Raw genomic sequence first — 18,466 nt, 5'->3', positions numbered from 1 at the left:
ACTGTGAGAGTCAGAAGCTTGAAAAACATTTCTATTAATACAGGCTAATCAAATGTCAGCAGACGGTAACCTCGTCTTTACCCGTTAAAAATGAAAGGTGCCCGTAGCCACTGTCGTTCAGGCCATTTATGGAGCGAGGAAGGTGAGAACTGGACATTTAACCGATTTAGAAAAAGAAGTTTATTTTCACAAAAATCATCCGAACAAACAAGAATATCAAATACAGTTTAACAAGTAAAAATTTCTTCTGCTTTTTCTTCTCCACATTCTCAATTCCTCAAATGGTGCTACTTGCACTGTGAACGTAAGCATGATCGAAATTGACACTACGAGTTATAGAAGAGGAAGGTCGGGTCAGTAGAAAGGAGTGATGTTGCCAGACATGAAGTCCTTAGCAGTGTCCTGGTTTTGCCTGTTATGAAGGCAGAAGTTCAAACTGACAGAGAAGGTAATCGGATCTTGGCCAGTCTCAGCTTTTGGGCTGTCGCAGCAGGCCGCGGATCCTGCGGACCAGAGCCTGGATAAAAGTATAGCGAGAGCGGACCTGGCTGTACAAGCCCTCCACCTCCAGCAGCTTCCTCTGCAGGGCCTCCCCAAATCCTGCAGCCATGTCGCTTTTCAGCTGCAATCACACAGACAAGAGAAAGAGATTAATTCCAGGCTAAAGGAAAAACCTGATGAAAATCTCCAAATGCTTATGGTTTAGGCCGAGGCTTAATGCATGGCTAGGAAACTGCCCCAGAATGTACAACTGTGTACAAGAGGTACAACACGTCTTAGTTTGCAGACTCATACCAGTTTACAGAAATTTCTTACCAGATCTAGATCTTGTTGGCTGACTCTGGATAGGCTTAGTCCTCGGCCTCCGCTGGCCTGCAGCCCGCTGAATGAGTCTAAAGAATTTGAACATACAGAAATGTTCATGTTTACTCAACCAGGGATGATACAGTGTCTATGCCACATCTGCTCTCAATAACCAAAAAGTGCAATGAACCTATTATTGGCATGTATTCTCTGTAACATGTGCCCCTACCATCTGCGAGGCGTGATCTGTATAAAGTGGATCCAGGCAGCAGCGAGTCTTTGGGGTCAGTGGGTATACAATGCAACAAGTAGTACTCCAGGTGACGCCACAGCACGAATAAGCATGTCTCAATCACATCTAAGCAGGAGTCAGGTCAAGGCTGTCCACAGCTTCTCATGTGGCATTTTTTTTAATAACTCTTATCAGTGTAAGATAATCAAACACTATATGGCACAGACATGATGGGCAGAGGCAGTTTCAGCGTAGCATTTATCATTCCTGGTTTAATCTTGTTAATCCCATTTCTACAAATGTGTCTGCGAGGGGCAAAGGATACAGGAGCACAAGGCCAGCAGCTTGGCTCTGTTGTTGATGAGCTGGACCAGTCGTCTCTTGGCCAGCAAGCTCCTCTGCACTGATGAGATTTTCTCCACTGCTCCTGGGCCTGAAACCAGGCCTTGGCACAACTACAGAGAAAAGGTGGTTAGAACTGACGGGAAACAACGCTAACAATCAAAACGTATGCAGGATGTGCAAGTTTGCAAGTTTATTTGGTAAACTGACGGTGGTGAAGTTATATCTCTATATACACTGTTGCATCCATCTATTACCTCCTTGAGCTCCTCAGGTGGGAGCTGATCCAGGCTCTGAAGCTTTCCCAGGCTCTGCCTGTGACTTTGGTGGAACCGGAAGAAATCAGCAGCACTATTCTTGAGCAGGTACAAGACCAAACCAAGACTAGGGACCCGAGAGTAAGCCATCGATGGCACAGTGGATGAAAGGTCTTGAAAAGAGGAGGAAGAGTCTATCGTTAAACTGAAAGTGTTTCCATAAACCGGAAACTTCAGGAACACCACAAGCTCCGAAAACATTCCATAACCATAGGCTAAGCCACATTAACGATTAGCATGAGCCAAATCCTTATTCTTCATAAGTTAGGGTAGAATATCACTGACCAGTGCGTGCTCCGTCCCTGCCAGCTGGCTCGCTGCCTGACGGGCTGAAGAGGCAGATGCTGAACTGAGCCTGGGCTGAGCTCTGCAGCAGGAGGGCCTGGCAGTACTCCATGATGTTAGCACACACCTTGGGACAAAGGACAGCAGGTTCAAGTCATTGACGATGCAGAACTGATAACCCTGATTACAGAGAGAAAACTCCAGACATTTCAGTGCCTCTCTTGTGGATTTTGCCCCAAAGTGTCCACTCCACACTTGGAATACGTAAAATATAAATATGCTAACGGGGAAGCTGGCACTGAGAATACACTTTGCATCTCCAGTTTTACCATTTACAGAATAACCGTCAAACCTGTTGCATGGCCACCTCCATCTCTTCTCGCCGTTCTGCTGAGTCTCCAGGTGCAGAGATCTCAGCCTGTTTTAGCAACCTGTCCCGCTCACTTCCTGCCAGACGGCCGAGCAGAGACAGACATAGGCGCTAAAAAAAAGAGAGAGAGAGAGACATTGCCACTTATGCAAATCTCACACTGAACAGTAGACGCAGAGGTTAAAGAGGGTTGAACAAGATAAAAGTGAAAGTTAGAACAGGTTGGTATGTAATAAAAACTAAGGGCATCATCTGACCTGGAATCTGTTAATGTGACCTTGGAACTCCATGAGCGCAGCGCTGTTGACTTCTCCACCCATCTCAAGGGCACCTGAGACATCAAGTAGTTACTGAGTCACTGATTATAAACACGTGGTTCGCATAAGGCTGATATAACATTAAAAGAGCTTTGTGCTTTCAGTTCAGGGTGACTGCTCATCTTTGTACCTGGCAGAGCTGTTTTACTGATGATGCCAGTAAGCAGAGAAAGTTCCTGCAAAGCTCCCATACTGAGCTCCTGGCAGCGCAGCAGGGACTGAATGGTGTCTGCATGGACTATCAGCCACTGGAGAACCTGCACACAGATATTTGTTGTTACTTATTACTCGCTTTCAAATCAAAAATCAAACTCAACGATTCATTGAGTAACTCAAATAACTCCATTATTTAAAAAGAAAAAAAACACTTTGATCACTTTCTGCTTTGATGCTTTGTTTATTCCACGACTCAGTGGGGCTCATTCGTCCCCATATAAGCGTGAGTGTTTCACCCACATTTGCAACTAGAAATAGACCTGCAACTGAAACTTCTCTAAAGGCACACACGTGCACCAAACGTACCACATCATTAAGCCCATGCAGCCCCCAGGCTTTCAACAAAAACACTGATAACGCATCAGCAGGGGTGAAGATGACACGTCATGGTTTAACATGAATCAAGAGTCTGTCTACGCGGCAAAGAGCAAAGAGGGGGCGACGTTAAGGAGACCATGAGCTCAGGTTTAGGGCCGCCTGGCAGGAGTCCTCAAGCAAACCATCGTGTGTCACACCAAAGGAAAGCTTTGAAGCTGCTCCCATCCAACATCTACAGTAAAGCTACAGAAGTTAAATAAAAGCATGCGTATGAAGATGAACTGATGCAATGTTTGACTTTGGCAGTTTGCTGAAGGCTGCAGCAGGGGTGAATCTAAAGGGGGGTGTGGGGTGTACTAGACCATATTTCATTTCAAGGCTTTAATACCATTATTTTACAGATTTATGTAAAATATACAAAACAGGAAAAATGTGATATTAAGTTCATGACATTAATATTTAAGCAGATAAAAATGAAAGCTCACCCCCCCCTCTCTCCACAGCGAAGTAAAATACACATAGGCTAGTAAAAACTGAGCCACTAGCCCGGGACTTTCTAGGCTGGACACTGAATCATTGTTGACATCTAAACCACCACAAAGTTGTTGTTTTTTTCCTGCAGCAGGAAACGTTGCATCAAAATAGGACAAACCACAGAGAATATCCACATGCTCGAATTTCATCATTGTAGTCATGAGATATTTCTTTAAAACCTCACACTCCCACGTGCACATGTGTCATTAACACGATTAAGCAAACAGACACACACAAAAACGCATACACATGATCATATACAAAATCAACCTGAGAAGACGTCATTTTCTCTCTTTTTGCCATTTTATTTTAGGCTTTAGTTTAAGCTGCATGTATGCCTTATTTGGATTCAGCTGTTCTAGAGATTATACATCTAAGCTTCAACGTGTCCAGAACTCTGCTGCCCATATTATCACCACATCACCCCCTCCGTCCTGCAGCAGCGTCATTGGCTCCCAGTCAAATATCGCACCAATTTTAAAATACTTTTGTAAACATTTAAGGCTATTCATCAACTCTCCCCTCCATATCTCTCTGATATGGTTCAGATCACCACTCTGCCCCCCCGCCACCATGGGCAGCAGTGCTTTCAGCTGCTCTGGAATTCCCTACCTCCTGATATAAGAAATACCACTTCCTTTTCTCTTTTCAAGGCTAGACTCAAAACTCACCTGTTCAGAAAAGCTAATCCCACATAACTTTTTCCATTCTGCTATTTTAAATCTGTTTTATCTTTAATGTTTTATGATTTTGTAAATTGCCTGCTTTTAATGTTTCTGCTGTGTACAGTGTCCTTGGGTGTTCTGAAAGGCGCTTTCAAATAACATGTATTATTATTTTTTTGTGCATTTTTGAAAAAAAAGAAGAAAAAAAGAAAATAAAAATTACAACTATTGCAAGAAACCAATGAGCAATTCATTTTGACATAACATAGGATTTCTTACCTGATAACTCAATAACTGATCGAATAATCAATTACTAAAATTTGGATTATTACAGCCCTACATTCAGCCGAGCAAAAAAAAAAAATCAACCAAACCAGAACAGGAAATAAAATAATAAACTCAGACACGTGACAATATTTGAAATGACAAAGCTCAGGTCTAACAACATTACACACTTACTTGTGCTGCCCCCTGCTGGTGATTTATGGAGGTGGAAGTCAGAATCACTTGAAAGAGCCTTAAGGTTGGTAAAAGAATCTGTCTGTAACGGTCCATAGGGCTGGGGATGAAGCCTGATGGGTCCCTCATCACCCTGCAAACCATAGAGGAACAGATGCAAACACAAGGGAAACTAGAAATATAGATTTCAACAGCTCTGAATAAAGGGCAGAGTTGTTTTAAAAAGGGATAGAAGATGTTTACATATCAAATATAAGAACTTTTTAAAAAGACAGCTAGTCCTCTCACTCTCTCCTCCTATCCCCACATCCATACCTGTGTGCGTCGCTGTCGGGCACCATGTCAAACACCTGACACTCCATCAGCTGTGCCACCAGCCCACAGCGCAACAGCTCCACGGCTCCCTGCCCCGTCTTAGCCACACGAGTCAGCAGAGCCTAAACACGCAAACAAGCTTGTAGCTTCACAATCTTCCACTCATTGAGGCTGCTGTGTTCAATTTTAGAAACTAAATACTGAAAACTGTCTCCTCACCATCTTGCTTTCAAAGATGTAGAGTGGTTTGAGGAGAGGTGGCTGTGGTGTGAGCAGGCTCTGTAGCGCCACATCATCCTGCCTCAAGCTCTCCACCAACGACCGCAGGTAGCCACTGTTGCAAATATACAGCAGCCACTGATTCTGACGGTCAATTGACAGGATACGGTCCAGCACGGCCATGGCCAGCATCTAACAGGGCGGGGGGAGGCAGAATACTTGTTAGGCTTGGTTAACATTAAAACAGAGAGGTGTTGATAGAAGCAAAAGATACTTGGCATTCCAGAAAAGCATGTTAGGATGCTTCAAGATTGGGGGCAAAGAAAAAAAAATCACCAAGAGGCTGAAATAGGCAGAGAAAGCTTCATGTAGGTTTAACCCTTACTCTGCTAATTTCATGGCCGTCACAGGCATCTCGGCACACAACCTCCATGAGGGCCTTGCCGTAGCTCTCGATGATCGCAAGGTTCTCCCGCTGCAGTTTGGAGAAACCATCTTCAGGAGCTGTGAGACGTTCCCACATTGCTTTGCCTGCTGCAAACACAAAGACATTTTCTCAGACAAACCCACCGTTCCTTTGAAATGATACTAACAGACAGTATATGTCAGAAAACACTAACAATGACTTTTTTGTCAAATAAAGAGAGGTCCAAAAGGACTCTCTTATTATAACCTGCAGTGTGTGATTGCTTCTGTGTACCTGTCTGCAGAGTGTCCGGTTCTTCAGGTTTCTGGGCAATTTGCAGATAATACAGCAGAGAGCCATACAGGTGAGCACGCAGACGCTGATATCCGCCTCCTTAAGGTGTGAAAGACATTACAAAAACGTACTGGGATCAAAGTATATCCTGAAAAGTTTCCCCATGTGAGAAATGTGGGTTTATGAGTCACTAACCAGTAGAAAGTATAAAGTCCAGCAGCTTGCGCAGGATCAGGTGCAGCGCAGAGTTGGCGATTGACGCAAAGCCAGAGGATGCTTCTAATCCCACCCCCTGCTGCTGCTCAGACAGCACTGATTGGCTGAGGTGAGCTGTCAGTGTGAAGACCGCTCCGGCAACAATGGGCATCAACTCCCCTGCTGCATCCTCTGATAACACCTAGACAAAGCACAGTTACAAAAACTTGAGTATTGAACACTGAGACCAGTTCCTTATTGGACAGGACTGGATATTACTGCTACGCTGACGTGATCACTGACCTTATCGTGCAGGTCCAGCAGCAGATCCCTGATGATGAGCTGCCGCTCATCAGCAGGTATCAGATCAGCTGGGCAGGCAGTCAGCAGCGTCTCCACCAGACTCCTCCAGGACTGCAGCGCATGCCGCTTTGCACTCAGGCTCCGACGGACACGGTTACGTTCCACCACTTGCTGCAGGATAGAGTTCACCTCCTAAGGCAAAGTAAACAGTAATGGAATTTAATTACAGCTTTCAGCTAAAATTACAGGACGTCAGTTTGTGAGTTTCACTCACTTCCATTAACAGGGGCCTCTGTCCAATCGCTGCCATTCCCTGCAGCGCGTTCACCTCGGCGACCAGCACTCTGTGAAGCAACTGTGAGGAAAATGAAAACCAACTTCAGAGGCTGAAACAACACATCAGATCAAGAAAATACATTAGACATCGTATCCGGAAACGTACCTTAACGTTGCACACAGTATGTCCCTGCTCATTGACGTGCTCACAGTTGGAGATCACCTGCTCTATCTGAGTGCGTTCAAAGAAGTCCAGCTGCAGCAGCTCAGGCATATCCTGGCTGAATTCGATGGCATCCAGCACGCTCAGTAACTTCCTGCGCACTGATGATGAAAAGCGAGACGATCTGGGGTCATTCTTAAAAATTCCTCACATGTATTCTTCTAATATCTTTCTAAATTTGAAGGTGGACTTGTGACACGAACCTTTAGAAACTGTGTCAAAATGCAGAAAACCGCTGACTGATCTAGTCTCGTCTTCCATGCCAGATTCCCCATCTGCTAAAAAATAAAAAGGTTTTAGGTGCATATTGTAAATTTCCTTTGCAATAAACAGGACTGTCAGCTGTGAGGGCTTGAAAGTTTTCTAAAAAGATCCTTTAAGCTTTTATTTACAGCCATGGAAAGTATAGAGCAACTTTCCTTTACCTGCATGCTGAGCGTGTGGCTGGTCATCCAGCAGGAGGCTGACGAGGCGCTGTGTATGGGAACGCTGGCGGTTGAGTGAGGTCACTCTCAGCTCGATTGCAGCCGTTTTCATGAGCCAAGACATCTGGGAGAGGGCAGCAATCTGGTTACCTGAGGAGAAGAAGGAAGAGAGAAAAGAATCCTGCAGTGTTTTCTGCCCATTATTTCCTCCTTGCATGGATACACAACAACTCGTTTCAAATTAATGCTACTGCTTTGTTGGTAAAACGCCTTTTATTTAACAAGGTTAGCAGGGATTCTGAGCTCACTTGGCAGGATGAAGGGCAGGTGTTGCAGGTGTGAGAACAGGAAATCCTGACTGGTCCTCAAGTAGCGCATTGTGGGTCCAGATGTGTCTGGACAAGCACACAGCTGGTAGATCACCTGAGAGAAAAAGAAAACCAGACAAACACAAAGAAATTTGAAATATTCTGTAACATAAAATCCTCCTGCTAGCTGAGATACATCTCTCACTGCAGAGATTGGGCCTCGTTTAAACAGGGCTCGCAAAATCGCTAGCCCGACGTCCAGGGGCTAGCGATTTTTCTGGTCGGGCTACCAAAGTCCATCTCAGCCCTGCCCGTCAGGCTGTCATAGGAAGAAAAAAAATATGTCAATGCTTTTGCATTATTTCGCAAACGTAGCTGTCAGTATGTGACATATTGAAATCGCGTTTGAATTTCCGCTTGTTTTTTGCTTCACTTTCACTTTGCGATGGCGCAAACTGTGAATAGAGAGCGGCAGCTACTGACTGGTGAGTGACAGATTAGTTGCGCACCAGTTCCTCTGACATCGTCTTATCACTCATTAGCTTACTATTCAAACGTGACAAGTGAAATCTCCCGCAGCAAGCTTAAACCTGTGATGCAGGTTGATTGCGCAGAGAATCGCTGATCATTGGCTGATCGGTGGCGCCAGTGTCCGGCAGCCTCGCCTCTGTCAGTGCGCCCCAGGGTGGCTGTGGCTACAATGTAGCTTGCCATCACCAGTGTGTGAATGTGTGTGTGAATGGGTGGATGACTGGATATGTAAAGCGCTTTGGGGTCCTTAGGGACTAGTAAAGCGCTATATAAATACAGGCCATTATGCAAGTGCCTGTGTAAAAGCAGATGGATTTACGCAGGTATTTTAGTTCTGCAGAGCCAAATAAGACAGGTCAGGGTGAAGAAGGGACCGCCAATCAGAAAGCCGATCACAAAACGGAAAAGATATGACAAATCAGGCTATGAGGCAAAAACAAAAGCGCAGCTTTTTTTTGGTTTCATGGACAAAAGAATTTCTGTGGCTGGAATATGACGAGCTAAATAACATCATGTTCTGCCGGGTGTGTCTTCTTTCCTTCGATTTCTGAGTCAACAAGCTATGGAAGCCCGTTCCTACCACTAAATAAAAACAAAACAGCTAGTATCCATTACTTTTCTCAAAATTTTGAGTTAATAACTCAAAATTTTGAGTTGTGGATCCTTTTTTTTTTTTTTTTTTTTTTTAGTGGCGGAAACGGGCTTCCATAACAAGCACCTTTGTTACTGGGACCAGTAATTTTAAGAAAGACCCCATTAGAACCCATGAGAAATGCAAGAAATGCATTATTGCTCAGTCTGCAGTATCTTTCCCAGAACAAACGGCAATTGCAAAAAACTACTAAAAATAAACCAAGCACAACAAGAAGTCCAGAAGAAACGCAGAAGAAAAAGCTGTTTAGAACAGCGCGATGTTGCAAAGAGTGAACTACCTTTGGCAAAATGTAGCAGCCTTTGCAAACAAAGCAAATGATCTTGGTTCCACTTACCTCTTAAACGTGACTTCAGTGGAAATGTCAGATTCAGGATCTGACACAGACTGATCCATGTTCTACACAGTTCTTACAAGTTCATAGAAATTTCTGTTCAATTAGAACCAAATATTTGAGTTGATGATTGTATTTTTTTTTTTTTTACAGTTGTTGTAATTTGTGTTTTAACAATTTTTTAAGTCAATCAAAAAATTGTCCTCTTTTTTTTCAGGCTACTTAAATTTATTTTGGGCTACCAAAAACTGAAGAGTGTCTGCCGGAAGGGCTACCAGAGATTTTGAATTTTGCGAGCGCTGTTAAATATTACCTGGTAGCAGAGCTCAGCCAGGTGCGGGGCCTGCTGTGTGAGTGCAGGTCCCGATCTTTTCTCTGTGCCTCTCTGCAGCCGACTCAGGATGGCGTGCAGGCAGCTACGCGGGCACCCTAACACACCTGTAAGACAAACACACTTAAATCATCTGATTTTCTTTCCACTTAATCCATAAAAGGTTCAAACGGTGTTAAACATCATAACTGCTACTAAAATGAACATATTCACTGTAAAGGCCAAACTCTCACCCGGGTCCTGGAGATTGGTTGACGACACAGGCTTCTTCACTTCATAGCCCAAAAGATAAAGGGCCAGATTTGGTGCCTTCAACTCCAAAGACGTAATGAGCAGGTTCAAAATATGGATCTGGGTTTCGTGCCGGATCCTTGCCACCTTCTTTTGTGAGTCTACGTCTGAAAGTTAGTATTTAAGGTGTAAATTAGTAAGTCTGAGTGTGACAGGTTTAATAATTGATAGGTGAAGATCGTCTCACCATCTTTCTCTGTGCCCTCCTCTGCGTCTTCATTGTCCAGACACTCCACAAAGCCTGCCATGAGCTTGTCACTTACAGCCTGAAGTGGAGACGTTTAAATTAATGCCTGCTTTAACACAGCTAACGCTTACATGCACACAGCAAAAACACCCCAAGGTTTCATGAAACCTGTTCCAAGTCACCTTGAAAATTTCAATACTGTTCAAGCCGTTTTCTTACACAGATCTAATTTACTAATATATACTGAAAGACAAACGAGTTTATATCGAGGCAACTGTTCCATCCAATTCAAAGTATGACACGCGTTTCCAGACTGTTCCGACTTGGACGTACCTGGTCATGTGTGAAGTCTCCCACCAGCCTGATCTGAATGTTTGGGTAGTTGGCGATGCGACGCAGAATCTTGGCGCTCTGGAAGGCGGCCTCTGGGTTTGAGCTGCTGTGGTAAAGATACCTGCCAAAGACAAACGGCAGAGTTCAGAACTGTGCTGCAAAGACTGAGTTATAAGCTTTACTGAATAGCCAACATTAATAAAAAGTGAACAAAAATACATTACAGTTCAAACATTATTTTAAAAAATTAAAAAAGGATGTGTTTACCTCGCAATGTTGACAATGTGATCAGCCCTTCTGGTTTGAGGGCTGACGCCTTGGAGGAGCTGCTCCAGGGGAGAAACCAGCAGAGAGGCCTGGCTCTCCCTAAGAAGATCCATGAACACTGCTTCCTTCTGCAGAGCCAAGTCCAAAAGGCACAAGCAGTGCAATACTGCAGACTGCAAGTGCTTTTTACCTGTAAGGGCAGAGTGATGCACTCTTCTGTCAGAACAAAGACACAAGTTCTCTCCATTTGCCTAACAGCGGCGCATGCTTTCTCACCGGGGAAAGGTGCATAGGTGTCCAGCTGGCGGACCCCCTCCTCCAGCAGGCTGAGGCAGAGTGCCAGCATGGGCGAGTCATTGAGCAGGTGGAACATGATGCTGTGGCCCGGAGGCTTATGGGCCGGGACCTGCTCACCCTGCAGTTCCACAATCTCCTGGACAAAGTCAGACGGCTGGGGCTCGTAGTCCCGCAGCAGCTTGTGGAACACCTCGAGGACAGAGTCGGCTACCTCCCACTGGGAGACGGCAACGAAATGAAAGGGGGGGGGGGGGGGGGACAAAATGAGCAGATTTACACAGTTAAAAGTGAATCTATGTTTCGTGTCTACACCTTGACGCTAGGAGGGAGCATTACCTTCTCAGCAGGGCGACGATACGCTCTGGTGGGGAAGGGGAGGAACACAGAGTCACGCAAGAAGTTCAAGTAGGGCTGAAAGCCGGGCACACGCAACCCTGCTCCTAAATTAACGGGCAGGCTTCCCTCCACCAAGGTGCTGATCAGGTGGCAGAAAGATCGTGTCAGTGGGTACTCCTCACAGCTCGACTCGATCTCATTCAGCTCCACCTGATTGGCCATGAAAATAATTCACAAAGTTTGAGTCACGTCCCTCTTTTTACAGGATGTTTAGCAATCGATCAAATTAAAGTAAAACTTTTAGTCTCCAGCTGTTTTACTGATCTATGATGCAGATCTGTAACGGCCCAATTACAGCAGACCTGCTCAGAGCGCCAATTTTACAAACAGAAGAACATTTAAAGACAAATCAGACCGATAACCTGTCTGCATTGTTTTTCTTTACAACAAGACAGGCTTAAACCCTCTGACCATTACGCTTGCTGAGGAGAAAAAACAAAAACAACTAAAATCTCACCTCTATCCCTGCTGCTTGTCTCTGTCCGGGGGCTCGCACCGTCTGAAGGATCTGTTTGACAACAAAATGAGAAGCTTCAAAACACAAAGTTACAGATAGAAACACAAGAGTGACGATGTTTATTTTCTGGAAATTAGGTTTTAAGAAATGGCTGCAATCATGAGGACTGGACATTTGCATGTTTACAGCATCTTATAGTCATTTCAGTGGTGAGAGCATTGGTGTCTGCTGACAGCTTTAGTGCAGAAATTAAGCTTAACATGTAGAGAAATATCGTAAGAGTAGAAAGGGAGTCTGTGACTTTCTGATATTATCAAAATTCATATTTTATTTGCACATGACAAACAATGTTGACCCTATCAGTGTAAACTCTTGTCATTTTTAATAAAAATAAAACATTGTTCTGTTTTACCTGCGTGTACTCCAGCGACTGCCAGAGTGAAGCAGCGATCTCCGGTGACTTTCCAAACGCTGCCAGGCAGTGCAGGAGCTCAGCTTTCAGGACGGGAGGAACGCTGCACTGAAGCAATCCCAACATCACGACAGCTGGGGTCCACTGGGGATGCTCGCACAAGGCCAGTCGAGCATTTTCACTCTAGAGAAGATAGAAATTAACATCTGACTTTGTGGTATTTTACACCCACATAGCAGCACAAATCCATGCCTGTTGTGGCATACCCATGTGATGATGGTGGTGAGCAACTGCAAAAACGAGGTAAGTCCTTCCATCTCTCTTTGGGTGATGCCCCTGAGTGGCGGGTGGCGGTAGTGAGCCGAATCTGGATTTGGGAGGTCTCGTCGCAGGTTTTCATGGTACAGCATGAGTGAGTGAAAAAAATGTTCCCAGGACACCGGACTGCCTGAGACTCCCTGGATGTTGTCACCTGAACAAGATTAGTATGCATTAGAGAACACTGCAGTACACGCTGGTAAGGTTTTTGATTTAAATAATTATAAATAATAATGAACCCAGACAGTATTCTAATGGTGTAAATAAAATAAAAATTTAAATGTTGTTTTATTTAAAAAAAAAAAAAAAAAAACAGACAAACACATTATTATTATTATTATTACAACATAATAAAGTTCCTTTTGTGGAAAGGCTTAACTTCAAATCGAATGTGTTGATTTCAACTGAAATATCACTAAAATAAATAAAGACTAAATTTAGTCTTACTGTGTGCTGCCCCGTTGGTCTTAAGCAGGCTGAAGCAGTAATGAGCACACTGAGGGCCATTGGCAAGTCCTTTTAACATACGGAGATAGGAGATGTAGAGGGTGGACGGCAGAAGGTCTCCCATCTGACGTACAAACTTGGACAAAACCACCTGTGTCAACAATCACAAAATATAAAAACACCTTTAAACAAAAAGAAGCCACGGACACACACACCCCTCCTCCCCAAATCTAAATCAATTGGACAATCAGTAACAGTAGTCACAAAAACACGAACCCTACCTGTTTATGTGGAGGTCTTTGCAGGGCCATTCCCAGATAAGAACCCTGCAGGGAGCTGTGTTGAAGAGACTCCGTGGGACACCAGAACTCCAAACCCAGCTCTAATCCAAATGGGTCCTTGCTGTAAAACTCCCCTATCTGAAAACACAAACCAAAAATTCTCATCGATCAGTAATAAAAGGTTAGAGGTAATACTGCCTCGTATGTATATATGGATATGTAAAAAAAAGCAAACCACTAACCAGGATCATGAGGTGGTCCAAGTCCTTCCGCAATGACGACGGAAGCTCGCTGTCCATCTGTAAGGACATGTGCACGAGGCGGGCATCCTCATCGGCACGGTTACGAAGCTGCTTCACCTGCAAAAAGCCAAAATACGCTTGTTACATATTTAAATTAAGATGCAAAAATAGATAAATAAATGAAATGTGATAATTACAGAATGTTGAATCTGATAAGTTAAAATCCATATTATAGTTTTACATGTCAGTCTTAAGTTAAAAGCACCTGCAGCATCTCTTACCTTCATTGGCATAAGAGCCAGAAAGTCTGTGATGAGTGAATGGACGCGGCGGATGTAAAACTCTTCCTGGGAAAAACTCTCACATCCCAGAATGCCCTCTTTCATAAACAAGAAGACATCGCCCAGGAGAGCCTGATCAGCCAGAGCCTCATCTGCCTCGGTGAACTCAACCAGTGCTGCACAAAAATACACGTACAATAAGATGAAATGGCTGTTATCTCAGAAAACGTAAGAATTAGAAGGGCATTTTTAATGGAGACTCAGGGAATGCAGTGCTTACCTGAGCCCTGTGGCAGCTGGGAAAGGACTCTCAGCAACAGAGCCCACGCCAGTCGACACACGGCCTGCAGCCCCGGAAGCTTCCATGGTTGGCTGTCCATCAGGCGACTGTGCACTGCAGACACATACTGCCTTTCTGTCAGCAATGGAAGTGCCTGGAGCAAATCTGGAGGAAAACACACGCAGGCAGATGATTTTTGGAATCAGTGATTTCAACAGGAAAAAAAGAAAGAAAACCAAAACCATCAACACGAACTTACCATCTCTATCTTCAGTCCCCTGCTCTATGAAACTGACATCCAAGCAGTAGAGCAGTGCCATAACCAGAGCCAGGCTAACACTGTCCAGTGAGCCATCAGCCTGAGCTGTAACTGTCTCCAGGTGGCCAATGAGTGCCAGAGTGTCATCTTTTGACAGGGGTGATTGGCAGGTCCATGAAAACAGGCTGTCTGCAAGCGCCTGTCGGCATTCCTTGATGAGGTCTGCAACCTGGTGACAGATGCAGAAACTACATGTAATCCATATTTTCCATAATCCACTCTGCATTCCTACACTCTATGTTTCTATGTTGAGAGAATTAGTGGCACTTAGAGCTGGGCGATATGAGATTTTTTCATATCACGATATGTTTTTTTCATTTCAGGCGATAACGATATCTATCACGATATCAGCCAAATAACTATATATGTAAGATTTAAATGTGCCGTTGCTCACAAGTAAAATGTGAAATAATCAGCAGCTTGTTTTTAAATATTTATTTCCCATAATAAGTTCAACAGGGTAGATGTACTTAAGGAACATGAGACTTTTTCAGATAAATAAAGGCAAATATTGCAAACTACACAAAAGGCAGCTGCTAAAGCGTTTAAGTTTCAAAATAGAACAAATGAAACAGACTAAATTGTCAATTCCACTTAGAAACAAAATATTAATTCTAAAAATAAATCTTAGTTTGTTTTACAGAAGAACAGACAAAACTGACTAACTTTTGTCAACATCAAATAAACTGAGAACTAAAAGGAAATTCTCAATCTCTCCTTGTTGTATAGCTGAGCTTTTCAAACAGTTTTAACAGTTACTTTAGTCTGACAAAAGCCGAATGACGAATTAGCGCTTCCAGTCAGAGACTGAGGCTACGTCCACACGTACACGGGTATTTTTGAAAACGGAGATTTTCCGTTTTCGTTTTAAAAATAATCCCGTCCACACGTAAAGGCAGAAATGAAGGAAAACGCTGCTATGAACATGCCAAAGCAGCAGGTGGCGCTAGATTCCTAACCGTGCAGAAATGTTGGCCAATCAGAAGTCTAGAAGCCTCGGTGGGAAAAAGTAAACAAAGCTGGGGCATAGAAGCAGAACCGAGTCGTATGTGTGGAGGGACAGTAACTGTGTGTATATGTAAGCATTTAAACACTGCAGAGAGTAGAATTAACAGTATTGTAGAAATTCATTTCACCGAAACAATAACGTGGCGCACAGTGTGACGCATGCTCCAGTTTATTGTATTTCCAGACTTGCTTTCGGCACATTTACAGTGCAGCTACTCTGTTTTTTGTCAGACTTGAAATAGCCGAAATACCTTCACACTACGGAACTTCTATGGCTCTTCCGTTCGACAATCTCTCCGGCATTGGAACCATCATCTGTTTTCTCTTCGGTCACGCTCGGTTGATTTTTCTAGTCGGCACACTCATTTCCTCCATTATGCGCTGGCTCCATTACCCGCTGGCTGCTTCCCAAACAAACACACGTGCGGCTTGGCACTTGTGCTGTACGTAACAAGTCACGCGACGTGACTGCGGCTGTGATTGGTTCAGCTCTGCGCTACTGAATTTGGATCGGCTGACCTTTTTTTTATTTTTTTTATTTTTTATTTTTTTATTTTATTTTTATTTTTTTAAGAGGACAAGAGCGGCGAGGTCTATCGCGATAGCTTAATTTCTCTATCGAGTAAAAGTTATATCGCGATACATATCGTTATCGTTCTATCGCCCAGCTCTAGTGGCACTGTATTGTTCCTTTAACACTGGAAAAAGAAAACAAAGCAATTTGAAGATTTATATCTTTGGTTAAAATTTATACAAAAGATTACTTCCCACCTCCTTCCTGTGCTTTTCGTTGCCCAAGCCGCGTTCTTTCTGCAGGCGTTCAAACTCACGCGTCACGCTTATCTCTGACACCAAAGTTAGGATGCGTTTGGTCAGACCTTGGCTCATGAGCTCATCTGTAAATCGTGTTGTCAAAGCCACCAGCTCTCCACTGCAGGAGAAAACAAATGACATTGTCAAACATAAGATTCAAATAGAACAGAATAGAATAGAATAGAATAATCCTTTAATTGTCCCACAAGGGGAAATTTGGATGTAACAGCAGTCAGAAAGACACATATACAAACAAACAGTACACAAGACACAGAACAGAAACACACACAATTTTTACATATTTACATCAAGGACAATGGTCACCAAAAAAATACAAGCAGGACAAAAACACCTTCATCATACGGGACCTTAACAGCATCTATCACTGTTTCATTGTACTACTTTTAGACACCGTTATTACCTAAGATCCAGGGTGAAGGTCTTGCCCTGTCGTGACTGAATGAGTGTGCGCAGAGAGTTGGCCATACAAAGTTTTCCATCCCAGTAAAGTAACACGGCCACTAGGCCTCGTGTCAGTCCTGGAAAATAGGGCTGCTGCTGTTCACCTGGAGAGAGATGATTACATAAAAGAAACAGAGCTCAATCTCAGTGTTTGATCAGGACAATCCATAGAACCTGCTACACAATTAACTACAGTGACACTTTACCTATAAGATGAAATGGAATTAATCTATGCTGGATAAAGTTGGGGATTTTTTCCCTTCATGTTACCTGCCAAGAGAAGCTCCAAAGCTGCCAACTCTCCAATGTCAAAGAGATCACTGAGGATGAAAGCCTCTGTCAGAAGCTGTTCTGGAAGGAGCCGTGACCCCTGCTGACCTTGGATGGCGATGCCTTCTGTGCTGGCTTTACGCACTTTCTCTCTTTGCTCTGCACTTTTTGGCTAAAAATGAAGAGAAGACAAGACGCTGTTAATATCAGAGTCTCGGAGGACAGACTGTAACTACAAGCTACACATTGGAGAAAAAACAAAAACAAAAAACAAACACCCGTGACCTGCATGTGTGAGAAATTACAGTGTTTTAAATGACCTATTCATGCCATCTTACCGGGTTCTTAAAAAGTGACAGAAAGTGAGGTTTGTGTTTCTTCAGCTGTAGGTCTAGGAGGTGAACACTCTCGGGCTGTCTCCTTAACACAGCTCCGTCCACTGTCTCCCAGAGCTCTTTCAGTGGCCCCCACAGACTGGCTCCTGACGGAGTAAACACGCTTCAGATGTTTTGGGTCGTCACACAAGTATGCAAACAACTAATTTCTAGTCATTTCGAGTTAATTTGCTATAACCATGCTTGTTAACACCACTGCGGCATTTTGCCTATCCTATAGACACTAAAAGATTCCAGAAGTATAGTACAGACACTTCTTTGCCTCCCCGGAGTTGTTAGTTTCACTTTTATTTCAAGCTGATCTATCAGACAAGTCGTGTCATCCCTCCCTGCTATTTCAGGTTGAGTGTGGGAATTAGTTCGATGTAAATGAGTAAAACTAATTTGTTATTTAACCTCAGCTAACTTAACGTCTATTTGCTATGGGCAAGGCTAAGCTATGTTAGCCTGACAGACCCAACAACATGTGGTCAAAACATATCATAATCGACAAATCTGCGGCCAAGAAGCGCATATATCTGCGCTTCAGTGCATAACAGAGGTTGAGATTTGATGCAATAATTAAACAAAATCCAATTATTTAATAAAATATACACCTTACCCGAATTTACCGCCATCTGCGCCGCCATGATACGCTCACTAAGTTGGACAGAAGCTTCTGGGTTTGTGCCGGTGTGAAATTTAAAACGATAACTTCTGTGATGCTTTGGTCGCTTTTAGTGAACAACGAATCTATCAGTCCTAATTTAATGTCCCCGCTGGTTAGTTGAGTAGATTAAATATCTTATTTCATGATTATGTGGGCTCTTTTCAGGCGGGGTCCTCCGAATGATGGCCCCGTCCTCATTAGCAATTATGGGAATTGTAGTTCTTGTAAGTTAAAGCGTTTAAGGCATTTAATTATATCTACAATATGTAAACTTTAAAAAAAAAAGATTAAAAAATAAAATATTTTAGGAGACTTATATAAAGCAATACTTGAAAAAATATGCAACTAGAAATAGTTCCGAAAAAAATCAAAACACAAGCGGAACCATGA

At 43.5% G+C, this 18,466-nt stretch overlaps 1 protein-coding gene across 4 annotated transcripts; it reads right to left on the bottom strand.

Annotated features, from left to right (window-relative positions):
* Nucleotides 1-148: 148 nt before the first annotated feature.
* On the bottom strand, nucleotides 149-18,261 carry nup205 (nucleoporin 205). 4 transcript variants are annotated; one of them, XM_085411624.1, is made up of 42 exons: nucleotides 18,029-18,261; nucleotides 17,371-17,513; nucleotides 17,033-17,204; nucleotides 16,722-16,866; nucleotides 16,259-16,418; nucleotides 14,420-14,648; nucleotides 14,161-14,325; nucleotides 13,881-14,056; nucleotides 13,600-13,716; nucleotides 13,358-13,495; nucleotides 13,077-13,227; nucleotides 12,578-12,783; nucleotides 12,312-12,494; nucleotides 11,900-11,950; nucleotides 11,383-11,592; nucleotides 11,026-11,263; nucleotides 10,750-10,939; nucleotides 10,483-10,603; nucleotides 10,150-10,228; nucleotides 9,905-10,069; nucleotides 9,654-9,778; nucleotides 7,824-7,938; nucleotides 7,516-7,665; nucleotides 7,294-7,368; nucleotides 7,034-7,191; nucleotides 6,866-6,946; nucleotides 6,592-6,783; nucleotides 6,289-6,490; nucleotides 6,094-6,192; nucleotides 5,779-5,927; nucleotides 5,394-5,585; nucleotides 5,175-5,296; nucleotides 4,860-4,992; nucleotides 2,798-2,924; nucleotides 2,608-2,681; nucleotides 2,333-2,461; nucleotides 1,981-2,107; nucleotides 1,636-1,808; nucleotides 1,362-1,491; nucleotides 1,034-1,162; nucleotides 817-893; nucleotides 149-622 (listed from the first exon to the last, which is right to left on the bottom strand). In XM_085411624.1, the coding sequence occupies exons 1-42, from the start codon at nucleotides 18,054-18,056 to the stop codon at nucleotides 470-472; spliced, it is 5,979 nt and encodes a 1,992-aa protein (XP_085267750.1). In that variant the 5' UTR covers nucleotides 18,057-18,261; the 3' UTR covers nucleotides 149-469. The 4 variants fall into 4 exon arrangements, with proteins under 4 accessions (XP_085267750.1, XP_085267752.1, XP_085267753.1 ...); XM_085411626.1 differs by having other exon boundaries at nucleotides 5,779-5,924; XM_085411627.1 differs by having other exon boundaries at nucleotides 5,779-5,924; nucleotides 7,294-7,365.
* Nucleotides 18,262-18,466: the final 205 nt, after the last annotated feature.

Source organism: Rhamphochromis longiceps, linkage group LG7 (genome assembly GCF_057381845.1).
Source record: "Rhamphochromis longiceps isolate RC_006_pf linkage group LG7, R_longiceps_female_GT1.1, whole genome shotgun sequence".
Taxonomy (NCBI): domain Eukaryota; kingdom Metazoa; phylum Chordata; class Actinopteri; order Cichliformes; family Cichlidae; genus Rhamphochromis; species Rhamphochromis longiceps.
The sequence above is the reverse complement of the archived record's forward strand: the minus strand, read 5'-3'. Positions and strand labels throughout refer to the sequence as shown.

Bases quoted from the DNA above. Each gene is read 5' to 3' on its own strand.
- nup205 (XM_085411624.1), bottom strand. From the start codon at position 18,056: ATGGCGGCGCAGATGGCGGTAAATTCGG. The intron at 5,297-5,393 runs GTGAGGAGACAG...TTGCGTGTTTAG, and splicing joins ACATCTTTGAAAGCAAGATG to GCTCTGCTGACTCGTGTGGC. The intron at 623-816 runs GTAAGAAATTTC...GTGTGATTGCAG, and splicing joins GCCAACAAGATCTAGATCTG to CTGAAAAGCGACATGGCTGC.